The sequence below is a fragment of the Mobula hypostoma genome, chromosome 28 (genome assembly GCF_963921235.1).
Source record: "Mobula hypostoma chromosome 28, sMobHyp1.1, whole genome shotgun sequence".
Taxonomy (NCBI): domain Eukaryota; kingdom Metazoa; phylum Chordata; class Chondrichthyes; order Myliobatiformes; family Myliobatidae; genus Mobula; species Mobula hypostoma.
In genome coordinates this window covers 27,531,990-27,548,762 of record NC_086124.1, presented here as the reverse complement: position 1 = coordinate 27,548,762, position 16,773 = coordinate 27,531,990, and the positions used below count along the sequence as shown (strand labels likewise).

Here is a 16,773-nt window from a genome sequence, read left to right as displayed (position 1 = left end):
CTGGTGAACGCAGCAGGCCAGGCAGCATCTCTAGGAAGAGGTGCAGTCGACGTTTCAGGCCGAGACCCTTCGTCAGGACTAACTGAAGGAAGAGTGAGTAAGGGATTTGAAAGTTGGAGGGGGAGGGGGAGATCCAAAATGATAGAAGACAGGAGGGGGAGGGATGGAGCCAAGAGCTGGACAGGTGATAGGCAAAAGGGATAGGAGAGGGTCATGGGACAGGAGGTCCGGAAAGAAAGACGGGGGGGGGGTTGGACCCAGAGGATGGGCAAGGGGTATATTCAGAGGAACAGAGGGAGAAAAAGGAGAGTGAGAGAAAGAATGTGTGCATAAAAATAAGTAACAGATGGAGTACAAGGGGGAGGCGGGGCATCAGTGGAAGTTAGAGAAGTCGATGTTCATGCCTTTTATATATTGGCGAGACCCGACGCAGAATGGGAATGGGATGTGGAATTAAAATGTGTCCCTCTTAATATACCCCTTGCCCATCCTCTGGGTCCAACCCCCTCCCCTTGTCTTTCTTCCCGGACCTCCTGTCCCATGATCCTCTCGTATCCCTTTTGCCTATCACCTGTCCAGCTCTTGGCTCCATCCCTCCCCCTCCTGTCTTCTCCTATCATTTTGGATCTCCCCCTCCCCCTCCAACTTTCAAATCCCTTACTCACTTTTCCTTCAGTTAGTCCTGACGAAGGGTCTCGGCCTGAAACGTCGACTGCACCTCTTCCTAGAGATGCTACCTGGCCTGCTGCGTTCACCAGCAACTTTTATGTGTGTTCCCAGAGGAATACTGTTTTGTTTAGCTGTACACATGCATATGAACTTGAACTTGAGAAAGAGATTTTACTGGAATCTCGTTGTTTCACAATACCATTACCAAAGTTATTTTATTAACAATAAAATGAATCAATTCCAAAATCTATTCAGCAGAGAACTTAATTGCAAACAAGAGTCTCATTCCCAACTGGTACACAAATCTCCCTAGAATTGTTTTTGATCATTTGCTTTCTTATTTACAAGAAGTTCAACCTGGGCCTCCCAGGGATGACACACAGAAGTGTGGCAGTCAAGTTCATCAGGGGAAAAAAAAGGTTGGCTTGAATTCAGCTGCTCTGCTTCGCTGACAGAACTGGATGTCTACTGGACAGGGAACAGGCGGACGTTGGTGCTGATGTCCAGGGGTTGGACGCCATCTGCTCTGCCCACCTCTCCCTCTGCGCCCGTTTCTGGGGCTGTGTCTCGCTCAACACCAGTGAAGAACTCCCACTGAGGCGCCACGGCCGGTCGGAGAATGCAATTTGTTTCCGAGTACGTTAAAGGTGGTGGATTGGGAACTGGAGCTTCAGTCCACAAGGTACGGAGTGACTGATTACTGCAACGAGGAAGTGTTTAAACACAGGAAGAAGGGAATCCAGTGACAGACTCCTGGAAGGCTCTGCGACTGTGCAAATGCCTCCGTTGTGAGGCTGTGCAGTTAGAGTTTCTGACTCCCATCTTTTCCAGGCTGATCACAGGGAACTCCCGCTGCAGGGGCAGGGTTGTTGGGGGAAAAAAGAGTCTTTCCAAGCCACGGAGGCACACGGGGAGCAAATTCCGCTCACCGCCTACTTCCTTCTCCGCCGCACCACAGTCCAGCCATCAGGATCCTCTTCTTCGCTCGGCCTCTCGGCTGCCACTGGGCAGAGGGATCTCGGCTCAGGAGCTGCCTGGCTGTCGCAGTCCATGGCCTGGCAACAAGGAGAGGAAGAGGGATTAGTGCTGCCCATCTCAACTTCAGCCCCTCGAGGCTGACCCTTCGTTGGGCGAGATCGTGGTTGATCTCTTCTCTACCTGTCTTCCCATCACCATCAGTTCTCCTGATCCTTCAGAAATTTACACTTAGTGGCTACTTTATCTGATACACCTGTACATCTACTTGTTAATGCAAATATCTAAATGGCCAATCATGCGTCAGCAATTCAAAGCATGCAGACATGGTCAAGAGGTTCAGTTGTTGTTCAGACCAAACATTAGAATGGAGGAAACAATGTGATCTAAGTGATTTTGACCCTGGAATGATTGTTGGTGCCAGATGAGGTGGTTCGAGTATCTCAGAGAATGCTGATCTCCTGGGATTTTCACACACAACAGTTTCCAGAGTTTATAGAGAACGGTGCGAAAAACAAAAAACATCAGTGAGCAGCAGTTCTGTGGGTGAAAACACCTTGTTAAAGAGTGAGGTCAGAGGAGAATGGCCAGACTGGTTCAAGCTGACAGGAAGGCTAGTAATCCAAATAATCACGCAAACAACAGTGGCGTGCAGAGAAGCATCTCTCTGCAGATATCACACTGAGCCTTGAGGCAGATGGGCCATAGCAGAAGACCACGAACATACACTCAGTGCCCACTTTATTTGGTACAGGGGGCATCTCATCAAGTAGCCACTGAACATATCTGCTTTTTAAATTCCCCTCCGTAATCCACTCTCCTAACCCTCTGGGGCAGAGATCACTCCACAGCAAAGTGCTGGATAGACCATTTGGCCCACTAGGCTGTGCCAATCTTGATGCCCATTTACAGTAACTGTCCCCCTCCCATATAACATCCATCTCTCTCCACTCCTTTCATATTTATGTGTCTGGCTAAACCTCCATCAAGCTGCCTCGTTCCACTGCCAGCCCCACTTATTGACTATACACACTTACCACTCACTGCGTTGTCAAAAAAATCAGCTCCTTATGTCACCTTTAAACCTTCCCCCTCTCAGTTTAAAAGTATGGTCCTCTGCTGTTGGACTTTTCTACCCTGGGGAAAAGATTCCGAATGTCTAACTATCTACAGCTCTTATAATTTTAAAATCTCTATCAGGACAGATGCTCTGGGAAGAAAAAAAACAAATTTGTCCAAGCTCTCTTTAATTCAAAGTATGTTTACCATCAAAGATTATACGACGTTGAGATTCGTCTCCTAACAGGCAGCCACAGAACAAAGAGACCCAAAAGAACCTTATAAAAAACGGTCAAACGTTGTAACTGATACTCGGGGTAGCACGGCGGTTAGCACCACGCTTTACAGCGGAAGTGATCAGAAGATCGGGGTTCAACCCCTGCCGCTGTCTGTAAGGAGTCTGCAGGTTCTCCCCGTGACTGGGTGGCTTTCCTCCTGGTGCTCCGGTCTCCTCCCACAGTCCAGAGAAATATAACGGGGAGGGTTGCTGAGTGGTGGTCATGCTTTGTTGGGGCTGGAATCATGGTGACAGTCGTGGGCTGTCCCCAGCACATCCTCCGACTGTGTCGGTCGTTGACTCAGCATGTTTCAGTGTTCGTGACAAATGAAGCTAATCTTCAGTGCCATACCGGGTGTGCAGGGGCAACTCGGGCCTCAGCACTGCACAGAGGGGCGGAATGCCACTGACAGAAAGGGTCTTACCTCTGCTCCATCCTCCTCCTCGTCCTCCTCCTCCTCCTCACTGTCCTCTTCAGCGGCTTCCTCCCCGGGCCTTCGGGCCGGCACCACTTCCACCCGCACACGGTTCCGCCTCTCCACCAGCTGCTGGATGCGAGCCCTCACCTCCGACTCCTGACCCCTCTGGCACAGGGCGAAGGTGCTCCAGATCTGGTGAGCCACCTGGTGACGAAAGCAGCAAACGCTCACACCAGCACGGCAGTGACCCCTTCCCAGTGGGTGTAAACCCCCATAACGCCCCCCCTTACCCTTCCCTCTCTCTGTAACCCCTCCGCCCAACACCTCCATCTGTGACCACCCACCATGACACCAACATCACCCCCATACCCCACCTCTATAACCCCTCAGCCTCACCCCTCCCCATCTCTGTAAGCCCTCTCCCTCCCCTACACTCCTCCCCATCACTGTGACCCCTCTTCCCCCCCCTTTCACCCCTCCCCATCTCGGTGACACCCTCTGTCCCCTACGCTTCTCCCTGTCTCCATGAGCCCCTCCCTCCCCTACACCCCTTCCTATTTCTGTAACCCCTCCATCCCTGCCTTCTTGACCTTTTCCAGCCCCCATACCCCTCCCTTGATCCCTTCCCCCTTTGTCTCCATAAACTTCATTGTCTCCTATACCTCACTTTTCTCATTTTTGTAGCCCCCTTCGGCTTTGACACCACCCCCCCCCCATCTCGGCAACCACCACTGGCCCCTGCAGCCATCCCTATCCCTTCACTACACCCCCATTGCCCCTGCATCCCTCTCCACGCCATCACTGCCTCCCCCAGCCCCTGCACTCACCCTGTCCTCATCAAGCCCTCCCTCCTACAGTCTCACCTCCCCCCCACCTCCAGAAGAGGAGAGAGTCACAGACGTAAAACAGATTGGGGGATGGGCAGAGTTGAAAGATGGGAAGGGCTCGCAGGGATCAGGAGGGGCAGACAAGGCTGTAGAGATGGGAGGAGGGTGGTGGAGGTAGTTGGGGGGAGGAGGTGGATGGTTACAGACACAGGGAGTTCAGAAGAGCAAACACAAGAGATTCTGCAGATGCTGGAAATCCAGAGCAACACACACAAACTGAAGGAACTCAGCAGGTCAGGCAGCATCTGTGGAGAGGAATAAACAGTCGACATTTCAGGCAGAGACCCTTCATCAGACTGGAAGGAAAGAGGCAGGAGCAGGAATATGAAGGTGTGAGGGAGGGAGGGAGGGAGGGAGGGGCCAGGGTCACAGAGATGGGGAAGGATTAGTGCTGCAGAGTTGGGGCGAGAGGGGTAGGTGCTCCATAGCTGACGGGGCAGAATGGACCGGACCGGACCGATAGCATTGGCCAGACACTGGGGGGCCTCATCAGGACAAGGCGAGGACACCAGAGGCCCAGATCCACAGGTAAAGGGGATTAAGATGTAAACCCATGATGAGCCCTGCCAGAGAATCCCGTAACCCTCCCAGCTGCCACCCGCGCCTCTCACCTCGGATAGGCTGCCGTCCTCTACCACCGTGTCGAACTCATTATCCAGAATGTCCGCCAACAGCTCCTCCACCTCCTCGCTCTCCAGGTCAGCTGAGGCACAGGCAGCACGGATGAGCAGTAAGCACAGAGAATTAAAGCAGAATGAGAGCACACATTGGTTCAAGAGTAGACAACTAACATCATTTTAGCCCTTAACCTACCCAAGCAAGTCTGTCCCGAAAGCTTCCAGTTTTTAAAGATTGAGCATCTGTGGATGCTGGAAATTCTGAAGGAACCCAGCAGTTCGGGCAGCGTCTATGGAGGGGAATAAACACAAACACAAGGAAATGTGCAGATGCTGGAAATTCAACACACACAAAATGCTGGTGAACGCAGCAGGCCAGGCAGCATCTATAGGAAGAAGTACTGTCAACGTTTCGGGCCGAGACCCTTCATCACGACTAACTGAAAGAAGAGATGGCAAGAGATTTGAAAGTAGGAGGGAGAGAGGGAGATCCAAAATGATAGGAGAAGACAGGAGGGGGAGGGATGGAGCCGAGAGCTGGACAGTTGATTGGCAAAAGGGATACAAGACTGGAGAAGGGAGAGGATCATGGGACGGGAGGCCCAGGGAGAAAGAAAGTGGGAGGGGAGCGCCAGAGGAAGATGGGGAGCAGGCAAGGAGTAATTGTGAGAGGGACATCCTTGCCTGCTCCCCATCTTCCTCTGGCACTCCCCTCCCCCTTTCTTTCTCCCTGGGCCTCCCGTCCCATGATCCTCTCCCTTCTCCAGTCTTGTATCCCTTTTGTCAATCAACTTTCCAGCTCTTAGCTCCATCCCTCCCCTCCTACTTTCAAATCTCTTACTATCTCTTCTTTCAGTCAGTACTGAAACGTCGACTGTGCTTCTTCCTATGGATGCTGCCTGGCCCGCTGCGTTCCACCAGCATTTTGTGTGTGTTGCCTGAGGGGAATAAACTGTTGACTTTTCAGGCAGAGACCCTTTTTCAGGACTGGAGAGACAGGGGACAGAGTCCAGAATAAGAAGTCTGCAGGTGATGGGTGATGCCAGGTTGGAGGGGTGGGGGCAGTGAGGGTGAAGTAAGAAGCAAGAGGCTGGGAAGTGATAGGTGGAAGAAGTAAAGAGCTGAAGAAGAGGAATCTGATGGGAGAAGAGAGTGGAGCATAGGAGAAAGGAGAGGAGGAGGAGGGGAACCAGAGAGAAATAATGGGCATGTCAGGAGAAGGGAAGGGGTGAGAGGGGAGCCAGAATGGGTAATGGAAAAAGGTGGGGGGGGGGGAAGAGGAGAGAGATTACTGGAAGTTAGAATAATGTACATGCCATCAGGTTGCAGGCCACCCCGACGGAATACGAGGGGTTGCTCCTCCAACCTGAGCTTGGCCTCATCGTGGAAGTAGAGGCGGCCATGGACCGACATGTTGGGATGGCGAGTGGAATTAAAATGGGCGGCTGCCAGGAGATCTTTAATCTTAAAGAATCGAGTTCCAGAGAAGTGGAAAGTTTGAATTTAAACATTCTACAGACAATCAGAAGGAGGAACATCCTTCTATTCTGAGGCTGTGCCCTCTGGTCCCAGACTCTTCCACTAGAAAAAACATCCTTTCCACATCCACTCTATCTTGACCTTTCAAAATTCAATAGATTTCAGTGAGATCCCTCCTCATTCTTCTAAACTCCAGTGAGTACAGGTCCAGAGGCATACTCCTCATACGTTAACCTTTTCATTCCCAGGATCTTTCACATGAACCTCCTCAAACACATTCTTCGTCCCACTAGAATTCTAAATTCTCCAGGAACTGTGGACATCACTCACCGTTGTCATAGAAATACTGCTCGACTGCCGTCACCATCCAGGCTGCTTTCTGTTGGCCGTGAGCTCCCCCGAATCCATTCTCCAGGGCCACCTGCAGATTGGCAACAAAACAAAACTCTCAGTTCTATAGCCACAGGATAGCAGCTGCTCTTGAACCTGGTGGTACATGTCTGCAAGCTTCTGTACGCTCTACCCGAAGGGAAGGGAGAATGACAGGGTGGGAGGGGTCCCGGACTGTGTTGTTTTCCTGTGGTAGTAAAAAGCACGGACGGAGTTCATGGAAGGGAGGATGGTGTCTGGGATGGACTGGGCTTGAGAGGACTAGGACATAAAATCAGGGATGGAATGCTGAGGCTTTATAAGGCATTGGTCAGACCACACTTGGAGTATTATGAACAGTTTTGGGCCCCTTATCTAAGAAAAGATGGGATTAGCATCGGAGAAGGTCCAGAGCAGGGGTCCCCAACCTTTCTTATGCCATGGACCAAGACCACTAAGGGGTCCAGAGATACACGAGAATGATCCATGGAATAAAGGGTTAATGTATGAGGAACGTTTGATGATTCTGGGCCTGCACTCGCTACAGTTTAGAAGAATGGGGGGCGGGGACAATGATCTCATTGAAATCTGTTGGATACTGAAAGGCCTTGACAGAGTGGATATGGAGAGGATGTTTCCTATAGTGGGGGGGGTGGTCTAGGACAAGAGGGCACAACCTCAGAATAGAAGTACATCCTTTTAGAACAGGACGTACTTCTATTTAGGGGCGGGGTGCAAGTGCGGAACAGACTGCCAGTGGAAGTGGTGGTTGTGGGTTTGATTTCGACATTTAAGAGAAGTTTGGACAAGTACATGGATGGGAGGGGTATGGAGGTCAACGGGACTAAGCTTAATCGCAGATTTCACGCACTGAGGGGCCTGCTTCTGCGCTGACTCTATAAGGAGCAGGAAGCTCTCTGCCTTGGCACCACTGGTGTAGACAGGAGTGCGTATACCATCCTGCTTCCGAAAATCAGTGACCAGCTCTTGTGTTTGGCTGACGGACAGAAAGGTTGTTGTCATGACACCATGCTCCACAGCTCTCTCTCTCCTTCCTGAACTCTGACTCATCGTTACTTGAGGTTCACCAGTGGGTCACAGAACACCTTTCACTCTATCTTGGTAAACGTAACGCAATTCCACTACATTCTGCATTCCGTTTTAACACATAAAATTCTGTTTTAATGGGAAGAAAAAGCATTTCAGTATGTATATTGTATATATTTCTTTGCCATTAAATTGGATCTTTGAGAACATCGAACACTACAGCATGGCACAACCCCTTCAGCCCACAATATTGTGCCCACTTTTAACCCGCTCTAAGATCAATCTAACACTTCCATCCTACATATCCCTTGTGTCTATCTGTCTCCTATATGCTCCCAATATATGCCCCTCCATGCTGCAGAGCATGCACGCACCCACCACTGTGTAAAAAACCTGACATCCCCCATACCTTTCTCCAATCACCTTAAAATTACGGCCGCTCGTATTAGCCATTCTCACCCTGGGAAAAAGTCTTTGCCTGTCCCCACTCGATTTATGCCTCTTATTATCCTGTACACCTCTATCAAGTCACCTCTCATACTCCCTCACTCCAAAGAGAAAAGCCTCAACCTCTCCTCATAAGACATGTTTCCTAATCCAGACAGATCTCCTCTGCACCCTTTCTAAAGCTTCCACATCCTTCCAAGTCCTGTTGAGTCGACCAGACCTGAACACAACATTCCCAGCGTGGTTTAACCACACTAATGATCAGTGCTACAGAGCTGCAGCATTACCACGTGGCCCTTGAACTCAGTCTCCCGACTGTTAAAGGCCAACACACCTTCTCAACAACCCCATCAATTTTGAGGGATCTACGGACTTGAATACCAAGATCCCCCTGTTCCTCCACACTGCTCGGAATCCAGCCACTAACTCTGCACCCTGCCTTCAAGTTCGACCTTCCCAAGTGAATCACTTTGCATTTTTCCCAGTTGAACTCCCATCTGCCGCTGCTCAGCTCAGCTCTTCATGCTGTCCCATTGCAACCTACGACAACCTTCTCCACCATCCAGAGCTCCACCAACCCTCATGTTATCTGCAAACTCGCTAACCAACCATTTCCTAGTTGTAAACTTGTTTTTCCCAGAGTATTACCTTGATGTCCCCACATCTGGAACAATCCTTCTGGATGGCATACAGCTTCTCTCCCATTGTTATAGGTCTATTGAACAGATCTCTTCTACAACAAGATGGACCTGTGACCTCTAAATTTACCTTGTCCTTACTCATTATTGTCTGCCTGAACTTCCTCTGTAACAGTAATATTATTCAACATTGTTTAATGTCACTGCCAGTAGACAAGTGTAAAGCAGAATGAAATAATTGTTACTCTGGCTTACATACATACATTGTCTCTACAGAGTTCAAAGTAAACTTATTATCAAAGGATATATATATGTCCCTCTATACAACCCTGAGATTCATTTTCTTATGGGCATACTCAATAGATCCATAACAAAATAGTAAACACAACAGAATCACTGAAATACCTCACTAACTTGGGTGCTCAACCAGTGTGCAAAAGACAACCGTGCTAATACAAAAAGAAAGAAATAATAATAATAAATATCGAGAACATGAGATGAAGAGTGCTTGAAAGTGAGTCCATAGGTTTCGGGAACAATTCAGTGTTCAGTGAAGTTATACTCTTTGACCCCTCAACCAGCAGGCTTTCAAGAGCTCGATGGTTGAGGGGTAATAGCCTGTGCCTCCTTCCTGATGGCAGCAGTGAGAAGAGAGCACGAGCTGGGTGGTGGGTGCCCTCAATGATGGATGCTGCCTTCCAGCGACACTTTGGGTAGGTGTGCTCAATGGTGGGGAGGACTTTACCTGTGACGGACTGGGCCACGTCTACTACCTTTTATAGCATTTTCCATTCAAGGGCATTGGTGTTTCCATACCAGGCTGTGATGCAGCCAGTCAATAAACTTTCCACTACACACGTGGCAAAGTTTTAGATGCCGTGCCAAATCTCTTCTAACTCCTAAGGAAGTAGAGATGCTACCTTGCCTTCTTGTGTGCTGAGCCCAAGACAGTTTCTTCTGAAATGACACCACCAAGGAATTTAAAGTTGCTGACCCTCTCCACCTCTGCTCCTCCGAGGACTGGCGCATGGACCTCTGGTTTCCTCCCCACGAAGTCAATAATCTTGCTGACATTGAGTAAGAGATTGCTGCTGTGGGATTCAGTGACCCACAGGAAATGATGAAGTTGTGGGGGTTGAGGGTGTGGAAAAGTGGGTTACTGGTTGGAGATGTTGATCAGCCTTACTGCTGTCAGCAGTTTCAAGTTTCAGGGTGTCAGCATCTCTGAAGGCACACAAGATGATCCCGGCACGATTCAGTACAATACCCGCTGTGAGTTTGACTCTTGGACGGCGCCTGTAGACGGGCAAGCGGTGCCCCGCGTTCCGCTGTGTTTACCCTGCAGGTTGCAGTTTACGTGACAAGGTTTAGACCAGCAAACCGGACGCACTGAGAGAAGCACACACAAAATGCTGCAGGAACTCAGCAGGTCAGGCAGCGTCTATGGAGAGTAACAAAGAGTCGACATTTCGGGCCGAGACCTTTCATCAGGACTGGAGAGGCAGGGGGAAGAGCCCAGAATAAGAAGTTTTGGGGAAAGGAAGGGAAGGAGCTGATGAGGGGGTCTCGGCCCGAAATGTTAGCTGTGCATTCCTCTCCACCGACCAGCTGAGTTCCTCCAGCCTTTTGTGTGTTACTCGGGACTTCCAGATCTACAGAATCTCCTGTGTTTATGAATTGAGAGAAAGTGGTGTGGGATTTTCCAATGTCGGATTGTATCGGGATTGCGCAAACAAGATTCAAGATGGCTCAATGTCATTTCCAGTACACAAGTGTAAAGGAGAAGTAAATAATCATTACTCCGGATCTGATACAGCACAAAAAAAAACACAAGAACACAATAATTTAAAAATACACAATACAAAAGCACACTACAAGATAGCTTATATACATAGATTGATCGCACGTCCATGAGGTGACGCTAGGCACAGGAGTGTCTGTACATACGGTGACTGACAGAAAATTACAAAGTAGTGGTGGTTGGGGGTGTGGAGGGGTGGGTTAGTGGCTGCAGGTGTTAATCTAGCTCACTGCTCGGGGAAGGGAACTGTTTTGAGCCTGATGGTCCTGGCGTGGATGCCACGTAGCCTCCTCCCCGATGGGAGTGGGACAAACGGTCCACGAGCAGAGTGGGTGGGATCCTTCATACTGTTACTGGCCCTTTTCCGTCTACGTCCTTGATGGCGGGCAGGCTGATGCCAATGATACGTTGGGCAGTTTTGACAGTGTCTGCGACAGTGCAGTTTCCGTACCAAGCAGTTCGGGTGCTCTCTACTCTGCTCCTGTAGAACGAGGCAAGTACGAATGAAGTCAGAAAGCAGAGATGCAGTGAGCTTTCTTGACCGCGTAGGAAGCTAAACAGTAGTGACTACGTTGTCCTGTTTGTGGCATTCTGGTTGTTTTTTTATTATACCACCTCCATGTCTGGACTGATTGGCACACAGCTTTTCACTGCATCTTCGCTCATACTGACAGAATAGCGTGGCAGTCAGCACAAGCGAGGGTGGGGCCGGTTTAGACCGCTGCCCCACGACTCGGCTCGGCGCTGAACTACTGGGCTCTCTTTGCGGATTAGGTCAGAACTCTATTTGCTCGCGGTTATTGTTTGCATGATGTGTTCCATTTCTCTGCAGATTGGGTGTTCAACAGTCTTTATATTTTACAGGTTTTTTTTTTAAAAAACAGGCACGATGTGTTTTTTTCCTCCCTACATTGGGCGTTCGGTCTTTTTTTAAATGTGGGTTCCTTTGCTTTCTGGCTGCCTGTTAGGAGACTAATCTCAAAGTTATAAAATGTATACATACTTCGACAATAAAAGTACTTTGAACTCCTTACCATGCTGCAAGTCAGGGGTCCCCAACCTTTTTTGCACTGCGGACCAGTTTAATATTGACAACATCCTTGTGGACCGGCCGACCATGGGGTGGGGGGGGTGTTCAAGTGGGGTTAAACTCACCTCAACATGTCTGTTACAGTTAGGGTTGCCAACTTTCTCACTCCCAAATAAGGGACGAAAGTAGCAGTCAAATCCCAGGACACTTTACCCCAGGAAAGCCTACCATGACCATGAAGCCTTGCGCGGGCACCCGTGCGCGCATGCGTGACGTACACATGTGATGTGCGCATGCGCGTACGTACCGGTTTTTTCCCCACAAATCAGTTTTCCCTTCATCTTCCCAACTACACTGTACATACATTATTTCTACTTTATATAGGCTGTGTATTTATTATATCATTCCTGCTTTTACTATATGTTAGTGTTATTTATTTTCAGTTTTATGTGTTATTTGGTATGATTTGGTAGGTTATTTTTTGGGTCTGGAAACGCTCAAAAATTTTTCCCATATAAATTAATGATAATTGCTTCTTCGCTTTACGCCATTTCGGCACGAAAGGTTTCAAAGGAACGTTCTACCTTAGCGGGGGGAAATATGGGACAAGGGCAGTCCCATATGGGACAAACCAATTTAGCTCAATATACGGGATGTCCCGGCTAATACGGGACAGTTGGTAACCCAATGTTCAAGTTCAACAGTGCGTGACAGGGAATGAGGAAAGGTGCAGCTGACTCATATCGTTTCCTCGCGGCCCGGTAGCACATGCTCTGCGGCCCGGTAGTTGGGGACCGCTGCTGTAAGTGACTGGTTATGGATCGTGTTAAATCCCACCTTCCTGCTACATTAGAACTACATTAGTTCACCAGTCGCTCAAATCGCTGTACCGATCGTGCCCTAGTGCCTCTGCACTCCTCTCTGTCCTGTCCCACCTGGAAAATGACCCCTCATCCGCAAGGATGCCGTTTACTGACTTCAACTTGGCATGTACAAGATCATCCCTCAGAAGCTGCTGGGTAAACTGTCAACACCTCTCTCTGTAACTTGGACTCTTTCCAGAAAGGCCCCTGTCAGTCTGTCTCTAACTCCATTATACTGATCACCAGTGCCCCCCTCCCCCACTCAGCTCACTGTACTGATGTATGACTGTATTGCTAGATCTAGTTCAAACCGAATCAGCAAGTTCGCTGATGACAGAGCAGTGGCTGGCCTCAGCAACCACTCCTTCCCCTCCCCCAACCCTTTTTATATTCTCCCCCCCCCTTTCCTTTCTACTCCTGATGATGAGTCACTTCCACAGATGCTATCTGACTTCCTCCTGCACTTTGTACGTTCTGCTCTGGATTTCCAGCAGAATCTCTTCTGTTTCCAAAATATTCTGCATTCTGTTTTGTTTTACCTTGTTTGCCCTCAATGCACCGTGTAATGAATTGATCTGCATGAACAGCAGGCAAAACAAGCTTTTCACTGGACCTCAGTACACATGACAATAAAAAATATTTATTTGTTTTTACTTTGTACTATGATGCACCTTTGTGTGGTTGTTCTGTCCAGGTGACCCGTGTAACAAAATGTACTGTATCTCGGTACATTGGACTTCCACTGACTTTTTATGGCAGATGGCAGTCCAACTCAAAGCTGCATTGCCACCAGCAACTAGACTGCAGTGTGGTGTAAAGAGTTGGGGGGAAAAATCCTTTCAACTTCTCTTTCAAACGAAAGCCAAGTTACCCCAAAGTGCCCTATGGATTTGTAAGTAATGAAAGGCGATACTGAATTGAAGTCACTCCCATAACCTAAAAGTTTTTAAATGAAAACTATCAATCCCCAAAGACTGTAATGAAGCCTGTGTTTGATTTACATGTGACAGATATAAACTGCCTACCAATTTATACAAAAATCTCCAAGATCCCATGTATGTGACGTTGTCACAGGAAAGCAGCATGCATCATCAAGGATCCCAACCATCCAGGACATGCTCTCTTCTCACTGCTGCCATCAGGGAGTAGGTACAGGAGACTCAGGACTCACACCACCAGGTTCAGGAACAGTCATTACCCTTAACCATCAGGCTCCTGAAACATAGGGGATAATTTCACTCAACTTCACTTGCCCTATCACTGAAATGCTCCCAAAACCTATGGACTCACTTTCAAAGACTTCATCTCGTGCTCTGGATACTTATTGCTTATTATTACTATATTTTTCTTCTTCAATTTGTACAATTTGTTGTCCTTTGCACACTGATTGAAAGCCCAAGTTGGTGCTGTTTTTAATTGATTCTATTATGGTTACTATCCTATAATGGATTTATTGAGCATGCCAGCAAGAAAGTGGATCTCAGGGATGTATACGGTATCATATGTACTTTGATAATAAGCAACACACATCAAAGTTGCTAGTGAACGCAGCAGGCCAGGCAGCATCTCTAGGAAGAGGTACAGTCGACTGCGTTCACCAGCAACTTTGATGTGTGTTGCTTGAATTTCCAGCATCTGCAGAATTCCTGTTGTTTACTTTGATATTAAATTTACTTTGAACTTTATCTTTCAATTCAACGAAATCACCACCCCAGTCACAGTCACGGCCAGCTATGGTCCTGCTAGGGGGCACAGCTTCCCGGAAATGAGCATGCGTCATGACATCACTCCGCGCCGTCTCCATGCATCATTTCCTGGCAACGCCGCTGCTCCGCTCCCGCCTCAGAACCGAATTTGGCCACGGCGTCGTCCGTCTGGGCGGCGCTCGTCTTCCCCGCCCTAACTCCGCCTCCCCGGTAACGGCGGACATTCCTCTTCCTCTTACCTGGTAGGCGGGCCAAGCTTCCAGAGCTGTCCTGATGCCCTCCACGAAGAGCCCGGGAACCCGCTCCGCCATCTCCACCGTGCACGCCTACGACGGCGACCGGCTATCCGCGCATGCGTAGTTGGACATGACCCAGGCCGCGTTAAACTGGGCATGCGCGCCCAGCTATGCTCCGACACCTGCTCAGTCGGTCTTAGGGCCGACGAGGGAGCGGTGACTCTGCTGCCCCTGGCGCTGTGGAGTAGCAACTACATTTCCTGCCCTGGTGCAAATTGAACTATTTCCCAGACATCCCACCCTGCAAAAACTATCCCACCCCCGCAACCCCATATTCCCGACCCCCCCCGGTCGACCTCCAAGGGCGCATGTATACGGGACATTTGATTATGAAAGAACACAACAATTTATTTGACACATATTGAAACTATTTACACACACACATATTCCTTGTTGAGTATTTTGTTGGCAATCTCAATGCTAATACAAATAGCTTTTCAATTTCTTTTGCAAACTTTCCTGGTACTGTGATGTGGCTCTGCTGAAAAGAACTGTGAAATACTTGAGCAACACACATCAAAGTTGCTGGTGAACACAGCAGGCCAGGCAGCATCTCTGGGAAGAGGTGCAGTCCACGTTTCAGGCCGAGACCCTTCGTCAGGACTAACTGAAGGAAGAGCTAGTAAGAGATTTGAAAGTGGGAGGGTGAGGGGGAGATCCAAAATGATAGGAGAAGACAGGAGGGGGAGGGATGGAGCCAAGAGCTGGACAGGTGATTGGCAAAAGGGATACGAGAGGATCATGGGACAGGAGGTCAGGGGAGAAAGACAAGGGGGGGGGTTGGACCCAGAGGATGGGCAAGGGGTATATTCAGAGGGACAGAAGGAGAAAAAGGAGAGTGAGAGAAAGAATGTGTTCATAAAAATAAGTAACAGATGGGGTACGAGGGGGAGGTGGGGCATCAGTGGAAGTTAGAGAAGTCGATGTTCATGCCATCAGGTTGGAGGCTACCCAGACGGAATATAAGGTGTTGTTCCTCCAACCTGAGTGTGGCTTCATCTTTACAGTAGAGGAGGCCGTGGATAGACATATCAGAATGAGAATGGGATGTGGAATTAAAATGTGTGGCCACTGGGAGATCCTGCTTTCTGTGGCGGACAGAGTGTAGATATTCAGCAAAGCGGTCTCCCAGTCTGTGTCGGGTCTCTCCAATATATAAAAGGCATGAACATCGACTTCTCTAACTTCCACTGATGCCCCACCTCCCCCTCTTACCCCATCTGTTACTTATTTTTATGCACACATTCTTTCTCTCACTCTCCTTTTTCTCCTTCTGTCCCTCTGAATATACCCCTTGCCCATCCTCTGGGTCCAACCCCCCCCCTTGCCTTTCTTCCCGAACCTCCTGTCCCATGATCCTCTCGTATCCCTTTTGCCTATCACCTGTCCAGCTCTTGGCTCCATCCCTCCCCCTCCTGTCTTCTCCTATCATTTTGGATCTCCCCCTTCCCCTCCAACTTTCAAATCCCTTACTCACTCTTCCTTCAGTTAGTCCTGACGAAGGGTCTCGGCCTGAAACGTCGACTGCACCTCTTCCTAGAGATGCTGCCTGGCCTGCTGCATTCACCAGCAACTTTGATGTGTTGCTTGAATTTCCAGCATCTGCAGAATTCCTGTTGTTTGTGAAATACTTGAGCAGCCTCCCCTGCGATCAGCCTCCCTAATATGTTGTGGTCCCTAAAAGAAACAAAAGCATAAGGTGTATCCTTATTAGATTGTCTAATATAATACTTTGTTTAGTGATTTTGTCTAATCTGTAAACCAATCTGTAATCTGTAAACTGGGTATATGCAGAAAATGTGACGTTAAAATACAGTATGTACTTAAATATTATCATGGAGTCATTTTTTAATTCTATTACAACTTTCAGCGTGCCTACAGGGAGTTTGGCCTCATCATGTGGGACATCAATAGAGTAGCTCCTTAGCAGCTAGCCAGCTAGTTTAAATAATGTTACCTATGCTAATGAACAAATGACACCTGTTAAACTCACCTCACCATGTCTTTTACGGTCCTAACCCACCATGGGCAATAGAAAAGTCACTGTTGCAAACAGTGCAGCGAGCAACACTGTCATTATTTTTGACCCCTATTAGGCAGGGGTACACTTTAGTGTAGTCTGGGGTGACGTACGTTTTATATTTTCTTTTTTTGAAACACTTTGACATGGTGGTGCAGGACCTGAAACTGAACT

The 16,773-nt window shown here is 48.7% G+C and overlaps 1 protein-coding gene across 2 annotated transcripts; it reads right to left on the bottom strand.

Annotated features, from left to right (window-relative positions):
• Positions 1-847: 847 nt before the first annotated feature.
• On the bottom strand, positions 848-14,669 carry tsr2 (TSR2 ribosome maturation factor). Of its 2 annotated transcripts, XM_063035539.1 has the most exons (6): positions 14,523-14,632; positions 13,603-13,792; positions 6,713-6,803; positions 4,898-4,989; positions 3,406-3,603; positions 848-1,724 (listed from the first exon to the last, which is right to left on the bottom strand). In XM_063035539.1, the coding sequence occupies exons 2-6, from the start codon at positions 13,660-13,662 to the stop codon at positions 1,602-1,604; spliced, it is 564 nt and encodes a 187-aa protein (XP_062891609.1). In that variant the 5' UTR covers positions 13,663-13,792; positions 14,523-14,632; the 3' UTR covers positions 848-1,601. The 2 variants fall into 2 exon arrangements, with proteins under 2 accessions (XP_062891609.1, XP_062891607.1); XM_063035537.1 differs by lacking the exon at positions 13,603-13,792 and having other exon boundaries at positions 14,523-14,669.
• Between the last annotated feature and the right edge of the window lie 2,104 nt (positions 14,670-16,773).